The following is a 26,858-nucleotide window of genomic DNA, read 5'->3' as shown; positions in this document are numbered from 1 at the left end:
CCCCCGGTGACTTTCTGTAGCCGCTCACCCCAGGCCTGCCGATCCTCTGAGCCATCGGGTGGGGAGGGCAGGCACTGACAGCCCATCCATCTCCCTGAGCCCAGCGCAAACAGTGAACTGTGCCCAGGGTGAGGCGCAGGGACGGCAGCCCCGGACCCTGCAGGCCAGGCTTGTACCCCTTGCAGCTGGGTGCTGGACCCCCAGCGCTGTCTCACTGGCTGCCTGGGGGCCGTGCAGGAGGCTGGGAGGCAGGCCCCTTGCCTCTCCTGTGTGGCCTCTCCTGTTTCTCTCGGGGGGGCCACAGCCTGGGGCGTCCAGCCCTCCACTTCCCCACCCAAGAAAGTGACAAACGCTGGTTCCCAGGTGCGCACCGAGGGCCCTCTGGGGCCTGATTCTGGGAGGCAGAGTCCCCAGCTTCCCTGAAAACAAGAGCCATGGCCTGACCCCCTCCCCTCCAAGCACAAAGACGCAGGGCATGGACAGGGGGTTTTATTGTGTAAAGAGGCCGATTGTACAGAGCAAAGATTGTACTGACACAGGTGGGGTGAGGGAGACCAAGGAGCCGGAATCAGGAGGATGGGGCGTTGGTATCCTGGTCCCCCTCCCCGCAAGTCATCAGGTGGTGGGCAGGGGCAGGGAGGGCTGATCAGCTGTCCCCTGCCCCCATTCCGTCGCCCCCATTACTGTACAAGAGCCAGCCAGGCTATATTCACTGACCTAGAAGAATATAGCAGGAGACCCGCAACACCCCACTCCAAATCCCTAAAATGCGCGAGGTCCCCTCATCTGGCTTTCGGTGCCTGTCAGCCCCCAGCCTCCTCCACAAGCAGCCTGGTCACCCTCCTTCTTCCCGGGGTCCTGGCAGCGAGCCGGGCCTGGACCAGGTGTTTTCAGGTTAGGAGGCTTGGAAAGGCTCCCCTCACCCTGCCCAGGTGCCTCAAGGGGCCACCCAAGACTCCCTCTTGGGCAGCCCACTAGGGCAGAGGGCTGGGCAGCTCAGGAGCCAGGCGGGCACTGAGGGTCAGCACAGAAACGGGTCCCGAAGGGGAGCCAGAGTGAGGTGGGCCCCTGGTGGAGGGCTGCAGTCCTGGAGACAGAAAGTTCCTCTCAATCCAGCCTGGAGGCAGGGGGGCCCCCCACCATCCCAGCCACAAGGGGCCTCCTGGCTCTGCCACTCAGGACTCAGCCACTCAAGCCCCCAGTCCTGACCGTAGTAATTTAAAGCTCAGAATGGTGGGTCGGGGGGAACATCGGGGGACGAGGGTCCCCGCCTTCCCCTGGTCCCTGCCCCTTGCAGGCTTCCATCTTCACACCCGCTGGATCTCAAACAGCTTCACGTCTGTGTCGTACCAGACAGGTGGGTCCACGTTCCTGCAGAGGGAGTGGGCCGTCACCCAGGTGCCGGGAGGCCTTGCAGGAAAGACTGGGGAGGAACGAGGCTGTCGTCCTCCCACCCTGATGTTCTCTGCCCCCTGCCCCTGGGGAAGTGGGTGCCCACCCTCCACCAGACAAGACCACCCTGGCTGACTGTCTTGACATTAACCCCACTACCCTAGTGGGGCACAGCCCCACTGAGCTGACCCTCGGGTGGATGCCAGACCCACCCAGGCCGGTAACTGCCCCACCCGCAAGGGGCCCACCTCAGGTAGATGGCGCCCCACCCGCAAGGGGCCCACCTCAGGTAGATGGCGCCCCACAGGTAGGTGCGGAGCCACCTGGCCGCGCCCGAGCTGGCCTGGTACTTGCGGATGAGGATGGGGTGGGGCACGGGCAGCAGCCCCACCAGGGTGCCATGTTGCAGGAACCGCAGGATCTCTGACTCATCCGTCAGGCCCCTGCCAGGGAGAGGAGGGTCTCCAACGTGCCCACTCTGAAGGTCAAGGGGAGCAGAGGCTCACCCTGGACCCCCGAGGCCCATGCTCCCGGCCACACCCCCAGCGCAGCCTGGGCTGGCCCCTCAGAGCCCAGCCCCGTCCCCAGCCTCACTTGTCAATGCAGATCTTCTCCACCTGGGGAACCAGCACCTGGAGCAGCCTCATGATGGTTTGCAGCGGCAGCTTCGACTTCCAGGAGAGGACCTGGGGGAGGGACTGGGGTTCCTGGGCTGGCAAAACAGCCCCCAGAGGCTGTGGCATAGGCTTGACCCCTGACCTGAAACCACGGACTCCCCAAGGCAGAAGGCATCCCCGCTCATCACAGCAGGGGCCTGGTACAGGGCAGTGCCCGTGCACAGTGACTGCTATTCATGGGAAGAGCCGGGGCCTCTCACTGAGCATGTCCTGTGTGCCAGAAAGTATCCCCTTTGATCCTCACAATGGCCTGATGAGGTAGGGACATTTTTTATCCCCGTGCAAATGCAATTAGTGGCGATCTCAGGAATCATGTAAGGGAGTGGGCAAGTGATTTGGGGAAGGAAGTTGGAAAGGGTGATTTACTAAGAAAGGGCTGTGGACAACTGAAGCTTAACCCTGCTGGGGAACCAACTCTGGGACAGTGTAGACAGAGGAAGCAACCAAGCCAGAGAAGCCAAGGTCATGAGACAGGACTGACCCCTAACCTGACCCGGGCCAGTGCTTGGATTTGGACCCATTCCCATCCAAGCCTCTCCTGAGCTGTTCCCAGGGCCAGGAGCCCCGGACCCACCCCCGCACCTTGTACCATCTGTCCCACCCTCACCCACTCCGACGTCGGGCTCCACTGCCCACTGGCTGATGCGCTGGACAGTCGCCGCTGCTCCCGCCACGCCTGGCTGGGCTCCTGGTCCCGGGGAAGGAATAAGAGAGAGGGATGTGGGGAGAGGGTGCAGGGGGCTGGGGAGGGCAATGAGGTCTCCCCATTGGCCCATGTTGCAGGGAGGGGGCTCACTCCCAAAGCAGGGGATAGCCCAGCCCAGCACCTTTGCCCTGGGCCCCAGGCCCTGCCTGACCCTGCCCAGCCCAGTGACAGGTTTAGGGCCAGGAGCTGACTGAGCAGACCGGGTAAAGGCCAGCCCAGCCTAGATAAGGCTGACGGGTGAGGAGTCTCAAGGCCAAGGGATTGAGCCCGTGACCAATAAACAAGGGAGGGGTCTGTGAAAGGCCCCCCCCATCCCCAGAGAGTCATCAGTGCCAAGCCTGACGCCCTGGGCACTGGGTACCTGCCCCTCTGCTGCACAGTGCTCCGGCCCGGCCTACACCTTGGAGGCCAGGGAGAAAGGGAAAGCCCAGCCTCGCCACCCAGCCCTGCCAGGAGTCCCCGCACCTACCTCCGAGGCTGGGCTGCACTCTGCCGAGTTCTGCTGGGGTGCAGGCTCCAGGGATCGCAAGGTGCCATCCTCTGACACCTGGGACTTCTCCGTCAGCTTCTCAATGCCTGGGGGGTGGGGTGGGGAGCCGTGAGGACTCCTGCCACAGTGCTCCTCCTAGAAAGCCTCTGCCTGGGGCCGGCCCCGAAAGTCTCCAACTTCCCCCCACTTCACAGATGCTGTGCCAGACCCCCCAACGCTCAGCCCCAAGGCCCGGTCCCCCCACCAAGCTGCCCCGCCCGGGCCCCCCGTACCTCCACCCCCACCCTTGCCGCCACTGCACAGCACCCTGCCCCTCGCCAGCACCGGACCTGGGGTGGCCACCAGGCTGGCCTTGAGGGTGCCCGGCTCGGCGGGGGCAGCGGGGTGGGAGCCCTCCATAGAGACACCCTCCTGCGAGCTGGTGCGGGACAAGGCCTCGGGAGCCCGGCGGCGCCGCTGCAACGCCTTGTGGATGGCGGGCGGGTCCGTGGGCAGGTTGGCCAGCTGGTGGAAGACACCGCGCTTTCGGATGATGGCGTAGACCAGGTTGGAGTTGCCTGTGGGGAGGAAGCGTGTCTCAGGGAGGCCCCCTTGCCACCCCCTTCACCTGGGTGTCTTCGTGGGAGGGGGAGTTTGGAGGACAGGAGGGTGTCTACCGCAGGGGGAGGCGACAGCACAGGGCACAGAAGAGAGGGAGCCAGGCAGGGCTGGCGTCGAGCAGCGTCTGTGGTCTGAGGCTACACCGGGATGCTACCTTTCGGGAAAAGAGCTTCTGGGCTGAGCTCCGCCCCTGCCCCTCCCTGGTACCTTCCGGACCCTCTCACCACCCAGCACTAAGGGGTAACAGCTGGCAGAGTGGGGCGGGCCCAGCGTCTCAGTGTCCCACCAAGCCAGCTGTTCAATATTTTGACTGTCCCCCAAGTCAGGTCACCGGGAAGAAGGACGATATGGCGTGTGCCTGTGCTCTGTCGCCCACGCTGAACGCCCTTGGCTCCCGGGGATATAAAAGACGCTTTTATGGGCCTTCAATGCCCCGTCCACCACTCTGGTCCCTGCCTCTCACCACCCTGCTCTGCTTCCACTTCAACACATCTCACCCCAGGGCCTTTGCATACATTGTGCTGCCCCCATGTTTTCCTACCCCTCCCCACCCCCATTCATCCCTCATAGATCAGTGCAAACATTACTTATTTGGGAAATAATAACCGCTGACATTTAGTTCACCAGGCAAGTGCTAAGTGCTTTTCTGGGATTATTTTACTTAATCTTCTCAATATCCTCTGAGATGGAGACTCTGGGAATTATCATTATGACCATCTTACAGATGAAGAAACTGAGGCTCAGAGAGGTTATGTGCACACAGTCACAGAGCTAAGTGGCAAGGCCCTAACTGACACCAGGCAGCCCGGCATCTGTGACACCCAGCAGGACCATGCCACTCTGCACTTCCCTCTCAACAGATTTAAGATGGCCTGTTTGTCTGGGTGACCATCTGTTTGAAGTCCCGCTCCGTGCTCCCTCCCCAGCTATGAGCCTCACGGGGCAGAGGGCACTCTGCTTTGTTCCCCAGTGAATCCCCTGCACCTGGCACAGGGTTTGGTATGCAGTAGGTGCTCAATAAATGCACGCTGGACAAACAAACACGGGGGTGGAGGGCTGTGCCCTCCTCAGATGGGGAGGTGTCCTCGCCCACTGCCCACTCTGGTTCCTGCCCCCGAGGCCAGGCCAGGGGCTTGGACCGGTGCCTCACCGTCAAACTGGTACTGGATGATGTTGTTGAAGACCTCCAGGAGGAAGAAGACCAGGTGGTGGTTCTGGGCGGCAGAGAAGAGGAACCAGGTGGTGGAGAAGGCCTCCAGCAGGTGCAGCAGTTTGTTGGCGGCCACCATGGACAGGCTCTTGAGGTAGGGGGACACTGCAGGGGAGGGGTCGGCTCACTCCTGGGGCCCCCGCCAACCACCCCAGCACATCCTGGGCCTGGGTGGGACACGATGCTACTGCTCCCACATCCTCCCTGCCCCCTGCCTGTGAAGTCCCCCGAAAAGTCAGGAAGACCAAGCGCCACAGGTTAAAGCCACACTGGCCATGCCTCCTGCAGAGCCCCAGGGCTCCACCCTGGCCCCTGCCCTGTGGACAGCCGCCGCCATTTACAAAGCCACTCACACACTCCATCTCCCCCACTCCTCCCCGCATCTGAGAGGGAGGTGGACAGAGAGGAGACCGTCCCCATTTTACAGTTGAGGAAACTGAGGCTCAGGGAGGTTCAAACTTGTCCAAAGTTCTCCAGTTATAAAATGATTGGGCAGGGATACAAACACAGGATCTTTAACTCTTTCTAGAACATCAAGCTGGGAATTCCTTGGCGATCCAGTGGTTAGGACTCCGAGCTTCCACTGCAGGGGGCCCAGATTCGATCCCTGGTCAGGGATCTAAGATCTCACAAGCTGCACAGTGCAGCCAAAAACTAAAAATATTATTTAAAAAAATTTTAATAGAATGTCAAGCTGATATTCCATATATAATTAGATAGAGATTTTCTGCACAGCCTGTGAAGGGGGAGTCGGAAGTGCGAGGCTGTACACGGCTTGAAGTCACAGATTGATCTGTGTGCTTCCTTGCCCTGTGCCTTTCTCCCTCAGGATGGGGCAGGGTTGATGGCTACCTTGTTCACAAATGCATTCTCAGTGAAGATTTGTGGGGTGGAGCCAGTGATGGAAGGTGAGATTCTGGCCCCAGAACTCACAGTCCAACAATGCAGCTAGAGGTCGCCAAGGCCCTACAACATCCCACCCACCCTGGAGTCCAAACCGGACCACGGAGAAGTCAGCCCCTCCCATTCAGGACCTTCCTCTCCAAAAAGCAGCCACGCGGAAGTCATGCCGCCCCAGCCCTGGGCCCCGACCTTGCTGGGTCCCGTGCCCCTGTCAGCCTGAGCCCCCTCCCAGCTCGGAGGCAGCCATCTACAGCCCTTGCTTGTGGGCGGGGCCCTCATCCAAACCTGCGCAGTCCAATACCTCAGCCGCAAGCCACATGTGGCCATTAAGTGCTAGAAACGTAGTCCTAATGGATGTGTGCTGCACGCATGGAACACACACACAAGATTTGGAAGACTGGATTCCAAAACGAATGTAGAATATCTCAATAATTTTGTATTCTGGTTACATATTGAGATGATGGTATTTTGGATACAACAGATTAAATTCAATATATAATAAAATTATTGTCACCTCTCTCTTCCTTTCCTTCTTCCTTTTTAATATGGCTACTAGAAAACTGACCAGTACATACTTGGCTGCCCTAATATTTCTATTGTACCCAGCCGGTTTGAACCAGGGAGCTGGCGGCAGGTCAACCTGTGGCCTGGCGCCCCCTGGTGGTGAGCATGGGGAAGGCGGGCTCTGGGGCCCCCTACCGTTGACGACGATGGTGAGCAGACAATCGAAGAGGGGCTGCAGCCGCTGGTGCCCGCTGGTGATGATCTTGTGGAAAACCTGTGCGGGGAGGCAGAGGAGCAGCCATGGGGTCCCTGGCGCCTCCAGACTCAGCCGAGGGGACGTTACACCACACCCCCAGGTCCTGACGGGCGCTCCCTCACCACAATGAGCAGGTCGGCGTGGGTGCCGGTGAAGACCGGGATGTCCATAGGCACGCGCACTGAGTAGGGCTTGTTCAGCCGCACCCCGAAGTTCCGTTCGCCGCTCAGAAGCAGCAGGATGAAGACGCCGATGTGCATCAGGCCCACCCGAGCTGCGGCACGTGGCATGGGAGGGGTCACCACGCTGGGTGGGGAGGGGAGGAAAGGAGCCCAGGGCAGGGACCCATCTTGGGGGTAAAGGGAGAAGCCCTTCCCGGGAGGTCGGGGCACCAGGCCTGAGCTGCTGGGAGGCAGGACAGACTGGCCGAAACTGCCCCTCCGCGAGGAACCCCCCAGGGATCCTCAGCCCACCCCAGCCTTACACTGATCTGCTCGGGCATCGTTGAGGAAGTAGAGGATGGGCACCAGGATATCCAGCACATCACTGCTCTTCAGCACAAAGAAGAGGAATTTCTGGGGGGAGGCGGAGACAGATGGGCAGAGTCAGGGGGAGGGGCAGCTCTGCCCCACCCTCTCCCTCTGCCGGGAGCCTCCCCAGACGCTGTCCCCATCCCTGAGGCAGACCACTGCCCGCCAGCCTGGGCCCCGAGGCCGGCCCACCTTGTTGAAGTCGCAGAGCTTCCAGAAGAGGACCAGCAACTCCTGGTGGAACTGGATCTTCTTGGTGGAGTTGGGCAGGTAGGTCTGGAGCAGGGGGTTGGAGAGCAGCCGGGCTATGCCCTTGAGGATGAACTGGAAGTCCTGGGTGGGGGAAGGGCAGGGGCCTGTCGAGTCCGGCTCCCTACAATCCAGGCTTCCTGGCCAGGCCTCCCACAAATGCCTCCGAGCCCCCCAGGGCCTGATCCCACCTCTAGAGCCTGAGGGGCCCAGATGCCATGTCATCAACAGCTGTCCTGGGGGCAGCCCCTCAGAAGCTGGGTCCAGGGCAGGTCTAGAGAGCACCCCGCCCCTCCGCCAGACCACAGGCTCCCCATCTGCTCTTAGTGACCTCCTCACGTGCACACTGGACTCCTGCCCACCTGGACTCCTTGTTGACAGGTGACATCCTTCCACCCCTCCCCATCGCCCTGTGACACGTGAGGAGCATTCTATCCTCAGAGAGCTGTCATTCACTGAGCGCCTGCTGCCTGCTGGGCTGTGCTCTCAACTAATCCTCTCACTAAAAGGCAAGGGCACAGTTACTGCCCCCATGTCATGTCATGTTGCAGAGGTTAGAGCTCTGGGAGAACCTCCCCCAACGTCACAAGACACAGGAACTCAGGTGTGACTGGCCTTTCCGTCCACTGTCATTCCCCCACCAAACCTGACATCAGAGCCACCTCCTCCTGGAAGTCTTCCCGGCTACCCTCACCCAGTTGAGGCCATCAGCCCTTTTCTGAGTCTCAAGACCCTCGCGGTCCTGCCATCACTACTTCACCTGTGGTGGCCTGAGTCCACGGGGACCGTGGTTCCTTCATATAGGGGTCAGGACTCTCCCTAACCCCATCTCATCTGCATCCCCTCACACCCTGCAAGGCCACAACCTTTGTGGAGGGTGGGCAATCAAGAACCCACAAGAGCAAGAGCATCGTTGGACTCACCTCCTCGCGATGGATGCGGGACAGGTAGTTCACAAACAGGTTCTCGGGCCCTGGAGGCTGTGGAGGGCGGAGCCTGGGGTGAGCAGGTGCCTTCACCCCCTGCCCCTACGCCAGGCCTAGGCAGTGCAGCAGTACGCCCTCTGACCCCAGATACCCCCACGAGGTGCCCACTGGATATCCTTTGCCCAGCTCCGCTAGAGGGGGTGCCACCCGCCCACAGCCTGGCAGGGCTGGCTGCCCTCCCTCTCCCGTCCTTACGTCAGCATCATCCATGGCTGTGCCTGTGGTGGTACCGTCCACGGTGGGCGTGGCGCAGTCATGGTCCAAGCTGACAATGAGCACTTGAGCAGCTTCCTCCACCAGGGGTTCCCGGTGGTCAGAGAAGAGCAGGTGGTTGTAGGGGATCCCGTAGCCCACAGGGTCATAGGCACACACGGTGTTGAGGAGGGAGGTGAAGAGGGGCAGGGCGTGTCTGCGGCAGGAGAGGAGGGGCGGAGCTTCAGAGACCCCACCCACCAGCCCAGCCCTCCCTCCGCCCCCTGCCGTGGCCAGGTGGGAGGGTCAGCCAGGCCAGCCCCCTCATTCCTCAAGGGTTTCAGTGCCAGGCCGCCATCTTCGGGCCAGGGAGCAGAACCAGGAGTTCATCCCTTCCCACGAAGGAGAGACCCCTCCTCATCCTTGCCTGCATCTGGGACCCAGGCCAGGCTGGGCCAAGGCCAGAAGGAATTTATTACCAAGAGTGGGATGGCCAGTCCTGAGGGGTTCTTTGTAGGATAGCGTGCCCACACCCCTTAGATTTTCACCCCCAGGGGTTGAAGCCTATTGTTTTTTTTTAATTAATTTTAAATTTTATTTATTATTTATTTATTTATGGCTGCGTTGGGTCTTCGTTGCTGTGCGTGGGCTTTCTCTAGTTGCAGTGAGCGGGGGCTACTCTTCATTGCAGTGCGCGGGCTTCTCATTGTCGTGGCTTCTCTTCTTTCAGAGCACAGGCTCTAGGTGTGCGGGCTTCAGTAGTTGTGGCTCACGGGCTCTAGAGCGCAGGCTCAGGAGTTGTGGCTCGCGGGCCTAGTTGCTCTGCGGCGTGTGGGATCTTCCCGGGCCAGGGCTCGAACCTGTGTCCCTTGCATTGGCAGGCAGATTCTTAACCACTGCGCCACCAGGGAAGCCCTTTAATTATTTTTTAAAATACTTTTTAGAGCAGTTTTAGGTTCACAGCAAAATTGAGAGGAAGGCACAGAGATTTCCCCTGTGAAACCTCTGCCCCAACACGTGCACAGTCTTCCCCACTATCAACATCCCCCACCAGGGTGGTACACTTGTTACAACTGTAGACCCTACATCGACATATCATTTTCACCCAAAGTCCACAGCTTACATCAGGATTCACTCTTTTTTTTTTTTTTTTCGGCCACACCACAGCTTGTGGGATCTTAGTTCCCCGATCAGGGATCGAACCTGGACCCTCAGCAGTGAAAGCACTGAGTCCTAACCACTGGACCACCAGGGAAGTCCCCAGGGTTCACTCTTGACGCTGTATGATCTACAGGGTTGGGCAAATGTATAAAGGACATGCCCCTGACGTTTTTGAGGGGCAGGTACCCTTCCTTGGGGCTTCAGAGAAGGGCTGGAGGGCCCACAGGGAAGGCGGGCTTCCCCTTGGGAGGCAAAGCATGTGCCCCATGCCCCAGCCCCCAGGCCACAGAATGACTCCGTTCAGAGATTTGTAAGATATCAGAGGTCAAGCTCCTCATCTTACAGATGAGGAAACTGAGACCCAAGGGGGTTAATCAAGTGGCAAAGTGGCCATTTGCCCCATAATGCTGGTGAGAAAGAAAACTCTGGCCAGCTTTTGACCGTGCCTGGTGGAGGGAGTCACCTGGGTTCTCGCTCCTTCTGGGAGCTGGGGGCTGGGGTGGGGGAAAGAGGCAGCCAGCCAGCAAAACCTGAAGGATGAGGCCTGCCATGTGGGAATCAGAGTCTAGAAGAGGGTGAACCATGACACTGAGGGGCACTAGCCCCTGTGCAGCCAGCGCACAGCTGGAGCTGCACAGCTGGAGCACGTGTACCTGCTCTAAATACTCAATCCAGCCATGGGACACCTCCATGTGCTCCTATGCCCCCCACTGCCCATAAATGCCCCCATGTGGGCAGGGCTTCCCCACCCTTCAGGATATTTATCACGCCCCCTCTCCACCCACTGAATAAACTGCACAGCCCAGGGAATTCCCTGGCGGCCCAGTGGTTAGGACTCGGTGTTTTCACTGCCGAGGGCCCGGATTCAATCCCTGGTTGGGGAACTAAGATCCCGCAAGCCCCACGGTGCGGCCAATAAAAATAAAATAAATTACACTGCCCAATACAAGCTACATGTAGCTATGGAGAGCTTAAAATGTGGCTGGTCTGAAGTGAGATGTGCTGTGAATGTAAACTAAACACTTGATTTTGAAAACTCACTATGAAAAGGGAATGCAAAACATTTCAATAATTTTGTATAGTGATTACATGTTAAATGCTAATATTTCAGATATATTGGGTTAAATGAAATACATTATTAAAATTAATGTCACCTGTTTCTTTTCTATTTTTAAAGGTCTCTACTAGAAATGTTTAAGTTGCATGTGTGGTTCACATTATATTTCTACTGGATAGCAGGGCTCTAGATGGAGGACCCAGGCATGGGTCATCCTGGGCCCCCCAATGGGACATGGGACAGAGCTGGCGTAAGGTGTGACTGTTCTTATAGGTCATCACCACGAGGGGGCAGCACATCCCCTCAAATAAGACTCACAGGGCTGGCAAACGGCCTCAGCGCTGGGCTGCCTGGAACCAAGAGGAGGAGAAATGGAAAGAAAGGCCAGGGGCCCCTCACCTGTTCTCTGTGGAACAAAAAAACTGCACCCATGGATTGACGCTGCTGCTGTCTGGAGCTGGGGGCAGGTACATGGCCTCAGAAAAGCACGTCAGCAGCAGTTTCAGCAGCTCCATCCTTGGGCAGGGAGGACAGAGGAGAGGGTTCAGTACCTGAGGACCGCAGTTCTCCTGTAGGAGGGCGCGCCCACCCTGCCCCGCCCCAGCTCAGGTCCATGAAAAGAAATGACTCCATTTTATCCCTGTGAGGCTGAAGTTGGGTCAAGAGCGGGCAGGGTCTCCTTGGAAGACCCCACGCGTGGTTCCCTCTCTGAACTGTGCAGGGGGCCAGGCCTGGGGTCCAGCTACTTCCTCAGCAAGCTCACCGGTTCATGTCGTGGTTGTAGTTGGGCTGGGGGGAGTGAGCAAAGCCCACACCAGCCTCCCAGATGTATTCACAGCTGTCCAGAGAGTGGATGTCCTCCGCCGAGTCCTGGGGACAGGGTCAGAGAGAAATCAGGCCAACCCAAGCCCCCCGCTATCCTTGGGGGCAAAGACCCTCATATTCTCCTAAAGACAGACCCTCAAAATGCCCCAGGTGCTAATGCACACGGGAAGAAATGAATGTTCTCAACCTCTTGAAAGCTCCTTTTCCTTCAGTCTGGTACTTGCTCAATCCAGTTTGAGACAGGGAGAGAGAGACAGGGAGGGAGCAGAACGGAATCAGGTGCCCCTGGTGGTGCGTGGGAGTGGGGGACGGAGAACAGTCAAGGTCCAGTCCACGGGTCCACGGGCAGTGAGAGGGCCAGGGCTCCTGTGTGTAAGCCCCACTCCTCCACCCACGGCCCAGGCCAAGACAATGGGTGCTTGTGCCCGATCTCCTGGATGCAGCGGGCAGGGCCGGGCACCAGCTGGCTCCCCTCCAGCCGTGCCAGCCACCGCCCCCTCCCCGGGACCGTGCGTGCCAGGCAGCCCCACCTTCCTGGAGCAGCCCCTGCCCAAGGGAATTTCAAGCGGCCCCAACCTGGGACCAGAGCCCTCCTCGGCCCGGGGGGCGGGGATTGGGGGGCTCTCACCACGGTGCTCCTCCGGTGGCTCTGGACGGTGAAATCTGGGCAGAAGAGCAGATCAGCGACGGCCAGGAGCAGGGACTCAGCCAGGGGCCGCGCATTCTCGTCATCGTCCTCTCCCTGCTTGGGACACAGCGCCTATAGGCTCCCTCAGTCATAGCTGGCTAAGGAGAGGTGGCCCCAGGACTTGGAGGGGGGATGGGAGGAGGACGGGGTCTGGGCCCAGGCAGACACTCGCGGGCAGAGGGATGGAGGAAGAGGTGGGAGAAGGAACAGGAAGTAGACCCCTAATCACCCCAAACCTCCCAAGGCAGAAGCGGGACAGGGTGGGAAGCGGGGCTGGGACCAGTGGGGAGACCTTCCCACTGACTGGGAGGGGACAGGTGAGTCCCCTAAACTCTAGAGCCTCAGCCCTGCTGGGAATCACTGCCCACCTCCCCACCCCCCTGCCAGTTGCTTGGACAGAAAGCCAGGGAGGGGGTGGGGCAGCGGGGGGGGGAGGGCCCAGCTGCCCTGCCCCCATCTCTGCCCAGCTGTAGAGGCAGAGACCCCCATGGGAGAGAAAGCAGGGGCTCAAGGAGGAAGAGCTGGCCCCCCTCCTTAGCAGCACCCACACTGCCCCTACATCTGCCCTTCCCAAACCCCAGAAGAGGTCTGGAGGAATGTGGCCGGCCCTGAAGGGGTTCCTTCCCTGTCACCACAACTCCACCTCCCGCCCAGCCCCGGCCAGGTCCACAGACCGCTCCTCGCCCGGCCCCGGGCACTGTGGACCAGAAGAAGCCCCTCCAGTCAGGGTCCTCAAAGATGTAGGGCAGCACGCGGGTGAGCAGCCGGCTGCAGTTCAGGACAATCTGCTTCTCCTTCTCCGAATGGCAGCCGCTCTCAGCTCCCTGCACCAGCTTCTCAACAGCCTGCGAGGATGGGCAGAGAGGCACGCTGGCAGGGTAGGGAGTGGGGCCCTGGCACTTGGGGTCAGGCTGGGCACCCCAGGCTTCAGAGGGGGAGAGACAGTGGGGCCACCCTACCGGACTGCCTCTCCAGACAGGGTCAGCCAGCCCAGGAGGATGGGACATGGGCCAGGGAGCAGCTTAGAGCATCCTGGGAGCGAGACCCAGCCCACCACTCACTGGCTGAGATCTTGCTAAGTGACCAGCCATCTGGCCCTCAGTTTCCTCATCTGTAAAATGGCGACATTGGCAGTACCAACCACACAGGTGAGCTACCTGAGCTGACCTATGGAAAGTGTCACCCACAGGCAGCCCTCACAGGTGGCACTGGCACCATCACTTCCCCCAGAGCCCAGCCGGGGGAGAAGTGAGTGAAGACTTGGGACCACTCCAACCTGGGTGGAGGATTTCCTGGGTGCCTTCCCTCTTGGACCACAGGGCTGGGCCAGCTCCAGCCTCCCTGGGAGGGTGGGAAATGCTCAGGTGGGAGTGGCAGTGAGGGCCCGGGCACCCTTCACCTTGTAGCACAGAGTGGCCAGGTTGGAGGGCGACTCCTCTCGCACTGCCCGGATCTCCGCTGCCGGCACCAGTGCAAAGACATCCTGCACCGAGGTGGCCGTGTCTGCCCAGAACTGGTCCCAAAAGGCGTCATCAGTGGCTTCCACGGGCTGTGGGGAGATACGGTATCCAGAGCTGCACGGTCTCTTGCCAGCAGGTCCACAGTTTGCCCACCCTGTAGCCAAGGGAGCCCCCGAAAGGGAAGCCCCCTACTCCATCCCTGCTGGTGCCAGGAGCCTTCCCACATGGGAGACATCCTTCAGCCACCATGAGCCCTGGGTGGCACAGGCAGGCTGGGGACACTTGACACAGATGGTCAGGGGCCAGCTGGACACTGAATCCAGTAGCCAAAGCCCAGCCCAGTCCCTGAGGGACTGTGTGACCCTGAGTAACTCACCATCCCCCTCTGGCAGGCCCTCCCCACCTGGAAGCCTCCCCAGGCCACACCCCTAAATCAAAGCCCAGGGACCAGAGCCAGGCTGTGCCCCTCCCCCTAGGAAGAAGACAAGGGGACATATGCTCATTTCCATTCACCCAGGCTGCCCCCTTGGCCCCAGCCTCCACCCTCTGCAGGTATACCCAACAGATGCCAAATCTAAAGGAGTCATCCCGCGGCTCTCTGACAACACCTGCTCCTCTCGGTACGCACCACCTGTGCTGCAGTTCAGGCCCCTCTTGCCAGGGCCCCACCTCCAAATTCACCCCCTCAATCCCACCTCCACGCTGTCCCCAACACGCATTCAAAACACAGCACCAGGGCTTCCCTGGTGGCGCAGTGGTTGAGAGTCCGCCTGCCGATGCAGGGGACGCGGGTTCGTGCCCCGGTCCGGGAAGATCCCACATGCGCGGTGCGGCTGGGCCCGTGAGCCATGGCCGCTGAGCCTGCACGTCCGGAGCCTGTGCTCCGCAACGGGAGAGGCCACAACAGTGAGAGGCCCGCGTACTGCAAAAAAAAAAAAAAAACAAAAAAACACAGCACCAAAGGCATTGTTCCCTCAACAAAGATCTTAGGGCTCCCCACTGCCTGCAGAGTCCAGACCTCGGCCAGAGAGTCAGCCAAGATCACACCTAAACACACATACAAGCCACACACGTGCACGTACACATACATGGACACATGTACATACACAAGTGTGCACAGGTATGTGTGTGCACGCACACCTGTATCTACTATCCCAACAACACAGCCCTGCCATATTTTCTCTTTGCCTTTGCTCAGACTGTCCCCTCTTCCCAGCACGCCCGCCCCTTCTAACACATCCCAAAGTCCCACCGGTCCTATCAAGGCAACATGCCTTCAACACACGTATGCCTTTTAAGTTACATAGTCGGTCATATAGACAACCAATTTGAATCATGGACTCCACTTGTAGAAATCTTTCCTGAGGAAATGGTCTGAGAAGTGCAGGTATGAGGATGTTTACTGAAGGGTTGATAACAGTGAAAAGTTGGAATCAACCTAAATAACCAACAACTGGGGAAATGCTTGAAAAGTTAAGGCACCCGCATACAGTGGAATATTACACAGCCATCGGAATCACGTCTTCAAACAATATGAATGAATGGAAAATGCTCACAGTACAATGTTATATGAAAAAGGCAAGATATAAAACTAACTGTAGGGGACTTCCCTGGTGGCGCAGTGGTTAAGAATCCGCCTGCCAATGCAGGGGACACGGGTTCAAGCCCTGATCCGGGAAGATCCCACATGCCACGGAGCAACAAAGCCCGTGCGCCACAGCTACTGAGCCCACGTGCCACAACTACTAAAGCTCGCATGCCTAGAGCCCGTGCCCCACAACAAGAGAAGCCACTGCAATGAGAAGCCCGTGCACCACAACGAAGAGTAGTCCCCGCTAGCTGCAACTAGAGAAAGCCTGCGCGCAGCAACGAAGACCCAACGCAGCCATAAATAAATAAATAAATTCATTTTAAAAACCTAACTATAGGATGATCACAATTTTGTGTTAAATTATACAGGAATAAAAGCCTAGAAGAAAATGACAGAATGTCAATGGCAATTATCTCATGGGGTGGTTATTCTTTTCTTTATATTTTTCTGTAAGCGCATGTATTACTATTTTTTCCTTTTGAATGTTCATCTGTTTGAGGGGCGTCCAAGACACTCTTACCCTTCTGAATAGCACTTCCTGCAAGAGATCTTCCTGGGTTGCTCCAATCAACCTAGACTTTTGCCTTCTCTGAAAGGGCTGACAATGGGGCCCTGTTACCGCACCACAAGCCCGCATGCAATATGCATCAGAAAAAAATGTGAATCTTGTTAAAAAATCATTCTGTTCTCCGAAGCCGCTTCTTCCAAGAAGTCTCCCAGAGCTTGGACCAGCGGGCTCCCTCCCACCTTGGAACCCCCCTCAGTCACTCACAGTCCCCAACAGGTCTGGGTGCGCTTGCCTGGAGGCCCCACTAGTCCATCAGCCCTTCTTCCCTGACCGTGCACTTGAGGCATATGGAAGACACTCAGCCAATATTTGTTCAGCCAAAGGCTGTAATTAGTCCTAGAGAGAGATCCCTTCAGCCCCGCCACGGGGCAGAGCTGAGCACCAGTGGGGCTGCCCAAACTCAGGCCTGGCCACAAGCCTCCCCAGGGTCCAGGTTTACCCTAGCCCACCCCCCAAACAATGCCCCCCTCTGAGGTACAGGGCAGCATGTGGCCATGGCCTTCAGGGCAGGCCTGGCACCAGGACGTGCTCAGTTCCAGAACTGGTAGAGCGAGTTAGCCGGGCAGAGAGGAACAAAGACCAAAGGAGGGTCCCTGGGGCTGGGGTTTGCTGGCCCACATGCCCTCAGTCCAGACAGCTCTCTGACACTCACTGGGATCCAGGGGAAACACATCCCCGTGTGGGTGGCCGGGGTGGGAGTGGGGAAGGAACATCCCAGAAAATGTGCAGAGCCCCCCACCATCTGGGAACACCTCTGGGATGCCACCTTCCCCGCCTCCCACATAGCCACTACCCCCTTAAAGGGGCAGACACTCATCAAGTGGAGTTGACCTCTGACCTAGTTCATCAGGTAAGTGTCACCTGGGGATTGAATTCAAAATGAGGAGAGAGCCTTGGGAGGGAACTTGGGAGGCCCCAGGGCAGCCCAGACCTGAAGCAGATGAAAGTCCCAGCTCTGGGAGCTGGCCTTGAACTTCAAGAGTGAAGACTTTCACCTCCCCCATCCCCAACTTGGGCCTCCCCACCTGGTCCCAGCTGTGGCTCAGACACTTCAGTTTGGTGACCATCACCTGATCATACCAGGCTAACCTGATGCTACAGGTACTGCCAGGGTCACTGGAACTTTTGTTGGAGGGGGGACATGGCTTAGCCCCTGCCTCAGTTACCCCAGCTGGGCTCCACCCAACGCAAGGAAGCTTCTAAAATCCAAGCCAGTTTCTTTGCTGGAGGTGGGCAGGCCCATGCTGCCAGGGGCACTGAGCTACCCTGGTGGGAAACCAGATATTCTTAGCATAGCTTTACCAGGACCTGCTCAGACCAAAGCCCCTGCCAGCCTGGGGGACCAGCTGCATCTTTTGAACCTCTCTGGTGGTGGGGAGGCGGGAAGGACCAGCAATGCTCTAGCCTGCTAAGGGTGACCTGTACCGGAGGACTGTGTCACAACGCCATTCACACACACCACACGTACATGTGCACACATGTAAACATGGACCCACCCGGTATCATCTGACCTATGGCAAACAATCTCCAAATGGGCAGGATCTAGGAGAGGGTCCCAGGTCCAGGAATGTGCCCCCGCCAGGGCCCCACCCACACCAGGAAAGGCTCCGGAAACACAGCCAAAGCTGCTGGCCCTCAGGACCAGGGTCGGGCCTAGCCCGAGGCAGGAAGAAAACAGGATGCAGTACAGGAAGGCAGGGAAGGCCGAGCGGTGGTAGCTCCGGCCCAGGCCACGGGAAAAGGGGCTGGGTCTGTTTGTCTGCTGCCCAGAGCAAAAATCTGTGTTCACAGCACAGCCTCTGAAGGCCTGGGACAGGAAGACACCTTGTGGACACAGCTGGCCTGAATCTCCTTGGGGACACCGAGTGGCAAGGTCTGGAAACGCCATCTCGGATCTGGTCCCGTCTCTTGAGCTGCCCAAGCCGGGTCACTACATAGGGCAGGTGGCCTCATTCCTGAGGGTCTCTCCCTCCAGGCAGCCCAGGCCCCCTCCCACCTGCAGGGCCCAGGGCCCTCCAGAGGGAGACCCAGGCTGGTCTCTGGCTCCAGTCCTGTCCCAAGCCAACTCACTGTCCCCAGCTGGGAAACGAGACAGCACCATCTCAGTCAGCCCTGTCACAGGGCCACAGCCAGGGAAAGATGGAGGCACACTGTATTTTGGGGAGGGGACCGGAGCATGTAGGAATCTTGTCCACGCAGATCCTTTGGGACGTGGCCCTGCTGGCCTGGCAAAGGACCCTGGCTGCTGAGGCTACAGCCCATACCTCATTCCTCCAACAAGGTGTTCCCCCCCCCCCCCAGGTAGGTAAACATGGAAGCCTCCCTTCCTTCCTCTCCCTATGGCCCCGCACTGAGAGGCTGGCCCACCTGCCCCCCTCAGATCCAAGCGCCAGAAATAACCAGGAGCCATGGGGGAAGTGGAGAGAAGCAAGGCCTGGTTTCCATCAAACGCCTCTCAGCTGGGGCTGGACTCTCCAGCCGGGCTGTTTGCCGGGCTCCTGACCTTCCTCTTGTGGGATCGAGAGAGTGTGGGACCAGAGGCCTGGCCTCTGCAGCCGTGACCAGCTGGCCGTGGGGAAATGGCTCCCCTGAACCCACTCTAATTGCCTAGAGCCAGAGACAGCCCTGGGGGCGGGCGTAGGAGGAAAGTCCCAGATGGCGGCAGGTCCTGACTCCCTTGAAAGCGGGGGATCTGAGGAGTGAGAGCTGGGCATCTCTGTGGCCAGAGCAGCCTGGCTCCAAGAGTGAGGAGAGAGGGGTGGGCAGGGAAGAAGCCTTGCTGGGGCCAGGTCCTTGCGCTGGGGGCAAGGAGGTGGCCTCTGTGCCACTTGTGGACCCAGGGGAGAGTGCAAGCATGGCCTAGGGTGAAAGATACCCTCAGGTATCAAGGGCAGCCTGGACCGTTCTTAGCCCTGACCCAGAGAACAGAGGGTACCTGCAAACACAGCCAACCCCACCGCTGGGCCTCAAAGGGGGAGCCCCCTGGAGCAGTGGTCCCCAGCTGGGAACCTGGATTCCATAGAGCTGGGAGCAGGTCCCCTTGCCAGGCTGCAGCGCTGCCCGCCACTCTGCATGTTCCCAGCAAGACCTGGGCCTTCCCTGGCCGTGGGCATCGACCTAGGCCCAGCGAGGCCGCTGCCGCTGCCGCGAACCAGCTGTTTCGCGGATCCGGGAGGGCGCCGGCCGGCTTTGTTTGCATTGAGTCAGCCGGGTCTGTGCCTCCGGCACCCGCGGGCACCGAGGGGCAGGGAGGAGAGCAGGGAGGTGTTTCGGGACGGGGGAGGAGGCTGGAGATGCGAGGCTGGAGGGGCTTGGGGGGGTGGACAGAGGGGCGGACAGCGGCGACGCCGGCTTGGAGAGTAGGCACACGTCAGCCTAAGGTGGCAGTAGCAGCTGCGGGGAAAGGGATGTTCCCGGGAGAGAAGGCCGGGGGTGGCGGCTAGGGGATGGAGCCCTGGGATACAGGCCAAGGGGTCTCGCTCCGGCCCTGGCCTCAGCGTCACCCTCCTGGCCATCTGTTCCCCCTATCTCCCGGCAAGCCAAGTTCTTGCAGCCCCCCAGCCCTGCCCAGCCCCCAGCCCGGCAGGTGGGTGGGGAGGCCGGGGCCCCGGGCGCACCTGCGTCTTGGTGGTGAGCTGGATCACCGCCTTTCGGAAGTTCAGCTTGGAGTCCGCCGACCCCATATCGCTGGAGCCCGCTCCGGCCCGGCCCTGACCCTGACTCCCGCCCGTGCCCCGGCTCGGTATCCAGCTCCAGCTCCGCGGGCCCAGCTGCTCTCGCAGGAGCGGACCGGCGCACCCCACCCGCTCGCCCGGCGTCGACCCCGCCCCCTCCTGGCTCCTCCTCTCCGGGCTCCGCCCCCCGCACCTGCCGCTCCCCGCACCGCCCATTCCCGGCTCCCGGGGTCTGCCCCTCCGATCCACTGCTGCCCCACTCCCCGTGTCTTTCCCAGCCGGACCGGTTGCCTCTGCGACCTTTCTTCTGCGTGGCAGCGTTGTCCCCGCTCGGTCTCTCCCATTTCCACCCAGCCCCCGGGGCCCGCAACCCTCCCAGCCTCCCGTCCCGTGCCCCCATCCTCACCATTGGTCCCCACGCCATCACTGGGCCCACACTTTCAAAGCCAGCCCTCTCCCGTTTCTACCTTGTCAGTCCCTGTACTCGCATTCTGAGCATCCTCTCTTTTAGTTCCCCTTTTTCTGACCTGTCAAACCCACATGTCCAGACGGCCCGGCTGTTATTGCAGTCACAAGCCCTCAGCCTTCCGTTCTGTGGAACAGAAGCCCTGATTCAGTGCCCCTGCTCCAAGAAAGCAGCTCCGCGGTCTAATGAGAGCGAGAGGTCCCTCTGAGTCCCACAACTCCTTTCTGGCCACCTGTGTTCCCTGAGAACCCTTTTAGGTTCATCCATTTCAACAAATAGGTTGAGGGACTAGTATTTACCAACACTGTGTCAGGGGTGGGGGCAGAGGGGCCTTAAGTAACAGGGTCTGCCCTTTAAGAGCAATTAGCTAAGGAGAGAAACAAGGAACGAATTAACCATGGTTCAGCCCAGTGAGGCTTTGATAGAGGCAAATTAATAATAATAATAATAGTGACAACAACATCTCTTACACAACAAAAACCTACCTCTGAGATAGGTATTATACCCATTTTACACTAGGGGAAACTGAGGCTCAAAGCAGTTAAGTTGTCCAAAGTCACATAACTGGTAAGGAACAAAGCCAAAAAAGCAAATTCAACTCTGGCCCCAAAAGAGGCTGCATTTTTTCAATAATATCGTCTTGCATGGTGTGTCTGGAAGCTTCTAGAAATCCTAGCTGCTTCAAAAGGAGGTGACATTTAGCTTAAACTGGAACTCCACGAGTAAAAAATGAAGGGTGCACCGTCTAGGCACAAAGGCAGGGTAGGACAGGTGTGGAGGTAGGGAGGAGGGAGACAGGGATGTCACCATGTCACTGAATGAGCAGACTGGACAGGATAGCTCTGTCCTTGCTCCAGATGAAACCTTGGACACGCTCCATGGCTTTTCTAATCACTTCAAGATAACAAATGAATAGTACCTTTATTTGGCGTTAAAAAAGAAAAAAAAAATCAAGTCCACCCTACAAATCACCAGCCCCAGTCCAGGCCAGAGTGACATTAAAAACTCTGAATCTTATTCATTAGGGAGATGCAAATTGAAGCCACAATACAATAACTATTACATAACTATTCGAATAGGTTAAAAACCAAAACAAAACCTGAGGATACAAATACTGGTGAGGATGGGGAACATTTATATTTTCTTATAAAGTTAAATATAGGGACTTCCCAGGCAGTCCAGTGGTTAAGACTCCACCTTTCAAATGCAGGGGGCATGGGTTCGATCCCCGGTTGGGAAACTAAGATCCCGAGGCCAAAAATAAAAATAAAGTTAAATATACAATTACTATACAACCCAATAATCCCACTTTTGGTATCTCCCGAGGAGAAATGAAAACATATATCCACACAAAAAGCCTGTGTAATGCATATAACAATTTCATTCATAATCACCAAAACCTGGAAACAACCCAAATGTCCATCACCTAGTGAATCAACAGATTGTGGTTCATCCATACAATGGGACTAGTACTCAGCAATAAAAAGAAACAAACTACTGGTACAGGTAGCAAGAATGTGGATGAATCTCAAAATCGCTGTGTCCGGGGCTTCCCTGGTGGCACAGTGGTTGAGAATCTATCTGCCAATGCAGGGGACACGGGTTTGAGCCCTGGTCTGGGAAGATCCCACATGCCGCAGAGCAGCTAGGCCCGTGAGCCACAACTACTGAGCCTGCGGGCCTGGAGCCTGTGCTCCGCAACAAGAGAGGCCGCGATGGTGAGAGGCCCATGCACCGCGATGAAGAATGGCCCCTGCTTGCAGCAACTAGAGAAAGCCCTCGCACAGAAACGAAGACCCAACACAGCCAAAAATAAGTAAATTTTTAAAAATTAAAAAAAAATACCGGAGTCCATGTATTTAAAAAAAAAAAAAAGCGCCGTGTCAGACACAGAAGGCAACATACTGTGTTATATCATTTATATGATATTCTGGAAAAGGCAAAATATAGGGACAGAGAACAGATCACTGGTTGCCGTGGGCTGGAGCAGGCTGAGGGGACTGACCGTTGAAAGGGTATGAGGAGTCGTTGTGGAGTGATGAAAACATTCTATGGTTTGATTGTGGTGCTGGTTCCATGACTGTATATGTTTGTCAAATTCATATAACTATACACCTAAAAGGGATGAATTTTACTGTATGTAAATTACACTTCAATAAAAAATACAAACACCAAGAGCAGGTGCTAACCGACCATTCCAAGGGATTAATTGTGAACGCTTTGGTCTTGCCCATTGTTCCGAGCCATTCCTGTGGTTTGCAACCAGGAACTCCAGGTGGCACTGACATATTATTGGTCACCCATGGACAAGTGGACAGATTAGCCAAATTGAGTTTAATCAAGGGGTGATTTAGGGAAAATTCCCTGGTGTCCAGTGGTTAGGACTCTGCACTTCCACTGCAGGGGCATGGGTTCGATCCCTGGTCAGGGAACTGAGATCCCATATGTTGTGTGGCGCAACCAATAAATAAATAAATAAATAATTTTCAAGGGTGTCCCTCGAGAAAGAGGAGGAAGCTGCATGGCCATTTGGTACCCAGCCTAGGAATAATACATATAGTCACTTCTACCATACTCTATTGGTAAAGCAATCACAAGCCTTCCAGATTCAAGGGGAGGGGACCCACCTCCCCATGGAAAACATGTCAAAGAAGTTGGCGCCATGTTTGACTGCCACATTGTGGGCAATTCTATCCTCCACACTTCCTCCTCCCAAGCCCAATCCATCTCTCTCCTAACGTTTGTCTTTAAGTCTTCTCATCTCAGTAAATGACATCTCCCACGTTCTCAAACGAGAAATCCAGTGTCAGCCTGATGCTTCCCCTCTTGTCAACCCCTCCTCCAGTCCATCACCAAGACCCGATGATGTCATCCCCCAGACGTATATATCACAAGTTCTACCTCCCTCATCTCTGCCGCCCTCACCTTTGCCAGGGCCCCCACCATCTCCTGTCTACCACAACCACCACTCCTGCCTCCCCTAATCTATTCTCTGCAGAGCAGCCTGAGGAATTGTAAACTGCAGCTCACGACGCTCCCCCACTGAAAACACCTCGGAGCCCATTGTTAGGGTCAATTCTCTCTGGGTCCCACTGTGACCTCCAAGGCCCTGCATGATCTGGGCCCTGCTCCCCCTCCCCCAAGCCCCCAGGTTCCACCCACACTGGTCTTCCTTTATTTCCTCAGACCCTCTAAGCTCTTTCTTCCCGGGATCTCTGTACAAGTTGTTCCTTCTGACTGAGACATCACTCCTCCCACTCTTCACGTGGCTGTCCCCTTCTCATGCTTTAGGGTCCTATCTTAAAAGTCTCTTTCCCTGAGAGATTTCCCATCCCCAGCTGTTGTTAGTTCATCCTTCAGTGTGTTTCCTAAAACTTTTACCACCATCTTAAATGTTTTTGCCTTTTTGCTTGATTTAGGTCTGCCTCTTCTACTGAGATGCAAGCTTCATGAGAGCCAGGGCTGGGTCTGTCTTGTTCTCTACATCCCCAGCACCTAGCACTGGCCTAGCACACAGTGGATAACTGAATGAAGAGAACTCCTGGGCGATCACAGAAGATGGAGCCACTTTGGGAATCCACTTCAGTCAATAGGAAAGGCACATTTTCACCCACTGTTTTTCAGATTCATTTTTTAGTGCCTTTAGGAGCCTTTCAGGTAGGGCAAGCGGATCTGTTCTGGGGTGGAGATGGATAAAGAAGGTGGGCCAAGGAATATGATTCTGCCACTGGTTTTAGAGCATCCATTTGTTCCTTTATCAGGCACCTGCTATGTGCCAGCTGGAGTCCCTGCCCTCAAGGAGCTTTTAGTCTGCTGGGAGCGAGCTGGATCCCATACAGTGGACTGAGTGCTGTGCTGCAGTGGGAGCCCAGGCAGCCAGCAGTGAGCAAATGTGCCTGGAGCTTCTCCACAGCTCTCTTAGGCCTGTGTCTCAGGCCTGACCTGCCCCCGTGACCCCCCACCAGGAACGTAAAGTCCCTGGACAGTCTCCCCAGCACCCCCGTCGGGAGCCCCGCCAGAAGAGGGGTAGTGACAGGCAAGGAGTGGATCCTCCAGGTAAAAAAGTTACAATAATAATGGTGCTAAGAGCAAACACTGAATAGCGTTCATATGGCCCAGTCACTGTTCTAAGCCCTTGGCCTGTGTTAACTCAGACCAAGAGTTTATAGCCCCTCCCAACAACCCCATGAGGAGGTATCAAAGGAGGAAAAGTAAGAATGACCCCACAGGAGGGACACCCTCAGCATAAGCATCCTAACGGTCACTGCTGATGACAGGCCTGGAGGGATTAAACTGCAGGGATTTGGGGTAGACACACAGAAGCACTTCCGGACCGCAAGGACTTGTGAGACTCTAACATAATTCCCCTTTCAGAACAGACATTGTCTGGGACACACTCCGATGGTGTACGGGGGAAAGGGGGTTGGACTCCAGATGACCTCGCTCATTGAAATGTACTGAGTGCCTTTCCCCGCCAGGCGCTGACCTCAGAATGGTGGAGAGGACAGATGGGGCAAGATCATTCAGTGCAATGTAAGCCCAGCGCTAAAATCACGGGTCTGGGGACAGGGAGGGGAGCGCGGCCTGCAGGGGTGGGAGCACCCAAGATGCGCAGCGTGTGGTGTCAGTGGATGCCCCGACGGCCCAGAGGCGCGGGCTGGGCACCCTGCCCCTCCCCCAGGGTGACCCGTGTGACTGGGAGCGCCGGGCCTCTCTAACGTCAGTGCTGCCTGCGCACGCGCCGTCATTTCCGGTGGGCTGGGCTGGGCTGGGCTGGGCTGGGCTGGGGGTGGAGGGGGCAGCGCTCACGCTCTTCGGGGAGGGCGGTTACATCTTCAAGTCCCGGATCCTAGCTCTCCCGGGGTTCCGTACCTGTGCTTTGGTCCCAAATCCAGCATCTGGGCTTGCATTTCTCGGGAGCTCGGGTGAGAGCTCGGGGAGCGCTCCTGGTCGCCCGAGTGTGAAACTGACCCCAGGGGAATCATAGTGCCCAAGGCTGAGGGAACATCGAATCCACCGAGGCTCTGACCATCAGCATCGAGTCTTGATGCCCCTGACAAGGAACACCACGAAATAGGTCTGCTCGACACGCAGATGAGGTACCAGGCTCTGGGGGTTACCAAGGTCGGGTAGTTTATACTTCCCACCCCTGGGCTTGACTCTGCCCTGCTTAGAGGAAAGGCCAGAAATGGATCCCAGGGCGTGTTGGCTGGTAGCTCAGGGAAGCTGAGGAATTTCCTTCTTCAGAGGTAGATCTGGGGCTTCCCTGGTAGCGCAGTGGTTGAGAGTCCGCCTGCCGATGCAGGGGACGCGGGTTCGTGCCTCGGTCCGGGAAGATCCCACATGTCGCGGAGCGGCTGAGCCCGTGAGCCGTGGCCGCTGAGCCTGCGCGTCCGGAGCCTGTGCTCCGCAACGGGAGAGGCCACAACAGTGAGAGGCCCACGTACCGCAAAAAATAAAAGGTAGATCTGATTTTCCTCCTCATGGCATAGTTTAGGAAATACCAAGTCTGCCCTGAAGGCACTGGGAGTGGTCCCACTGGGCACCACTGGTGAACCAACCCAGGCAAAGGGCCCAGCACAGGCCTGGCAGACAGCAGGCACCACACCCCTCAGCCACCCAGCCTCTACCCTCTGTCCCCTGCAGAGGGGACAGGGAGGCTCCACCAACCTGGCAGAGTTGGTCGCCCAGCTTCAGCTCACTCCCACCCCACACCAGCCTCATGAGATCCAGGGACTCCAGCCTGAATCACTCCACCCTGTGCTCAGGCAGCAATAAGAATTCAGCCTTTGTGACATTTATTTATCCCTGCCAGGCAATGCTTCTGTGGTTGGGGCAGGGAGAGGGTGTCCACAGGGAGGGAGGGTATTTTGGTCATGCTGAGGGTGTGGTCAGTGTGGTAAAGGCCAAAAGCTGAGAGATGACCCAGGAGCTGGATGTTTTCAAACATGGGGATCTTCTAAGGCATCGCTGAAACCATCCTTAGCTGTAGGCGTTGGCGGTGACTTTTCAGGTTGAAGGGTTGCCTTTCATTGCTGTCATCCTCGCTGCACAGGACATGGCCCTCAGCCCTTTGCCTCTTCTCTCCTCTGGGGACTCCTTAAACTCCCTGGCTCCTGTGGGTACATTTCCACACAGCTGCAGAATGAAGAAATGAACGAATGGGAAGGGATTTGGTGGTTTTGGAATGTGACCAGATCCCTGTGGAACAGCCACCCAACCTGTTCGTCCCTTAGATTCATTTTGTCCCCATCTCAATAAGTGGCATCACTGTCACCCAGTTACTGAAGCCAGACGTCTAAGGCATCACTCTGATTCTTCAGTCAATTCATCTGCACATCTTAGTTCTACACCTCAAATATTTCTCATCTCGCTCCATTTCCACTACCACCAGCCTTGCGCATCACAGTTACCTCCCTTCTAGATGATTGCAAAAGCCTCCAAACTGGTCTTCTTGCTTCCACTCTTGCCCCCCTCCAATCCATGCTCCAAAATTGCTAGTGATATTTCACAACTGAAAACGAAAAGCCTTTTATTGGTTCTCTCTGTGTACTTGGGAACAAAAAAAAAAATCCCAACTCCTTCCCATGGGCCTAACTCCAGTTCATCTGTCTTCTATCCTCTCCACTCCAGCTATGCTGGGCTTCCATCAGTTTCTAACATATGTCGGGCT

At 57.3% G+C, this 26,858-nt stretch overlaps 1 protein-coding gene across 4 annotated transcripts; it reads right to left on the bottom strand.

Moving 5' to 3' along the window:
- Positions 1 to 447: 447 nt before the first annotated feature.
- On the bottom strand, positions 448 to 19,831 carry HID1 (HID1 domain containing). Of its 4 annotated transcripts, none has more exons than XM_029212824.1 (19): positions 19,663 to 19,831; positions 13,826 to 13,975; positions 13,101 to 13,271; positions 12,367 to 12,480; positions 11,677 to 11,783; positions 11,313 to 11,429; positions 8,699 to 8,912; positions 8,441 to 8,497; positions 7,461 to 7,601; positions 7,223 to 7,313; positions 6,861 to 7,012; positions 6,678 to 6,756; positions 5,016 to 5,180; positions 3,595 to 3,822; positions 3,245 to 3,351; positions 2,677 to 2,757; positions 1,987 to 2,078; positions 1,677 to 1,835; positions 448 to 1,371 (listed from the first exon to the last, which is right to left on the bottom strand). In XM_029212824.1, the coding sequence occupies exons 1-19, from the start codon at positions 19,726 to 19,728 to the stop codon at positions 1,308 to 1,310; spliced, it is 2,355 nt and encodes a 784-aa protein (XP_029068657.1). In that variant the 5' UTR covers positions 19,729 to 19,831; the 3' UTR covers positions 448 to 1,307. The 4 variants fall into 4 exon arrangements, 3 of the variants coding, with proteins under 3 accessions (XP_029068657.1, XP_029068655.1, XP_029068656.1); XM_029212822.1 differs by having other exon boundaries at positions 474 to 1,371; positions 2,677 to 2,763; XM_029212823.1 differs by having other exon boundaries at positions 474 to 1,371; positions 2,677 to 2,763; positions 12,370 to 12,480.
- Positions 19,832 to 26,858: the final 7,027 nt, after the last annotated feature.

This window comes from Monodon monoceros, unplaced genomic scaffold (genome assembly GCF_005190385.1).
Source record: "Monodon monoceros isolate NGI ecotype Baffin Bay Population unplaced genomic scaffold, NGI_Narwhal_1 Super_Scaffold_9, whole genome shotgun sequence".
Lineage (NCBI taxonomy): Eukaryota > Metazoa > Chordata > Mammalia > Artiodactyla > Monodontidae > Monodon > Monodon monoceros.
Note: the sequence above shows the minus strand (reverse complement) of the source record. Positions and strands in the feature narration are given on the sequence as shown.

Bases quoted from the DNA above. Each gene is read 5' to 3' on its own strand.
- HID1 (XM_029212822.1), bottom strand. From the start codon at position 19,728: ATGGGGTCGGCGGACTCCAAGCTGAACTTCCGAAAGGCGGTGATCCAG. The intron at 13,272-13,825 runs GTGAAGGGTGCC...CCATCCTCGCAG, and splicing joins TGGCCACTCTGTGCTACAAG to GCTGTTGAGAAGCTGGTGCA. The intron at 11,430-11,676 runs GTGAGCTTGCTG...TCCCTGCCCAAG, and splicing joins TACAACCACGACATGAACCG to GATGGAGCTGCTGAAACTGC.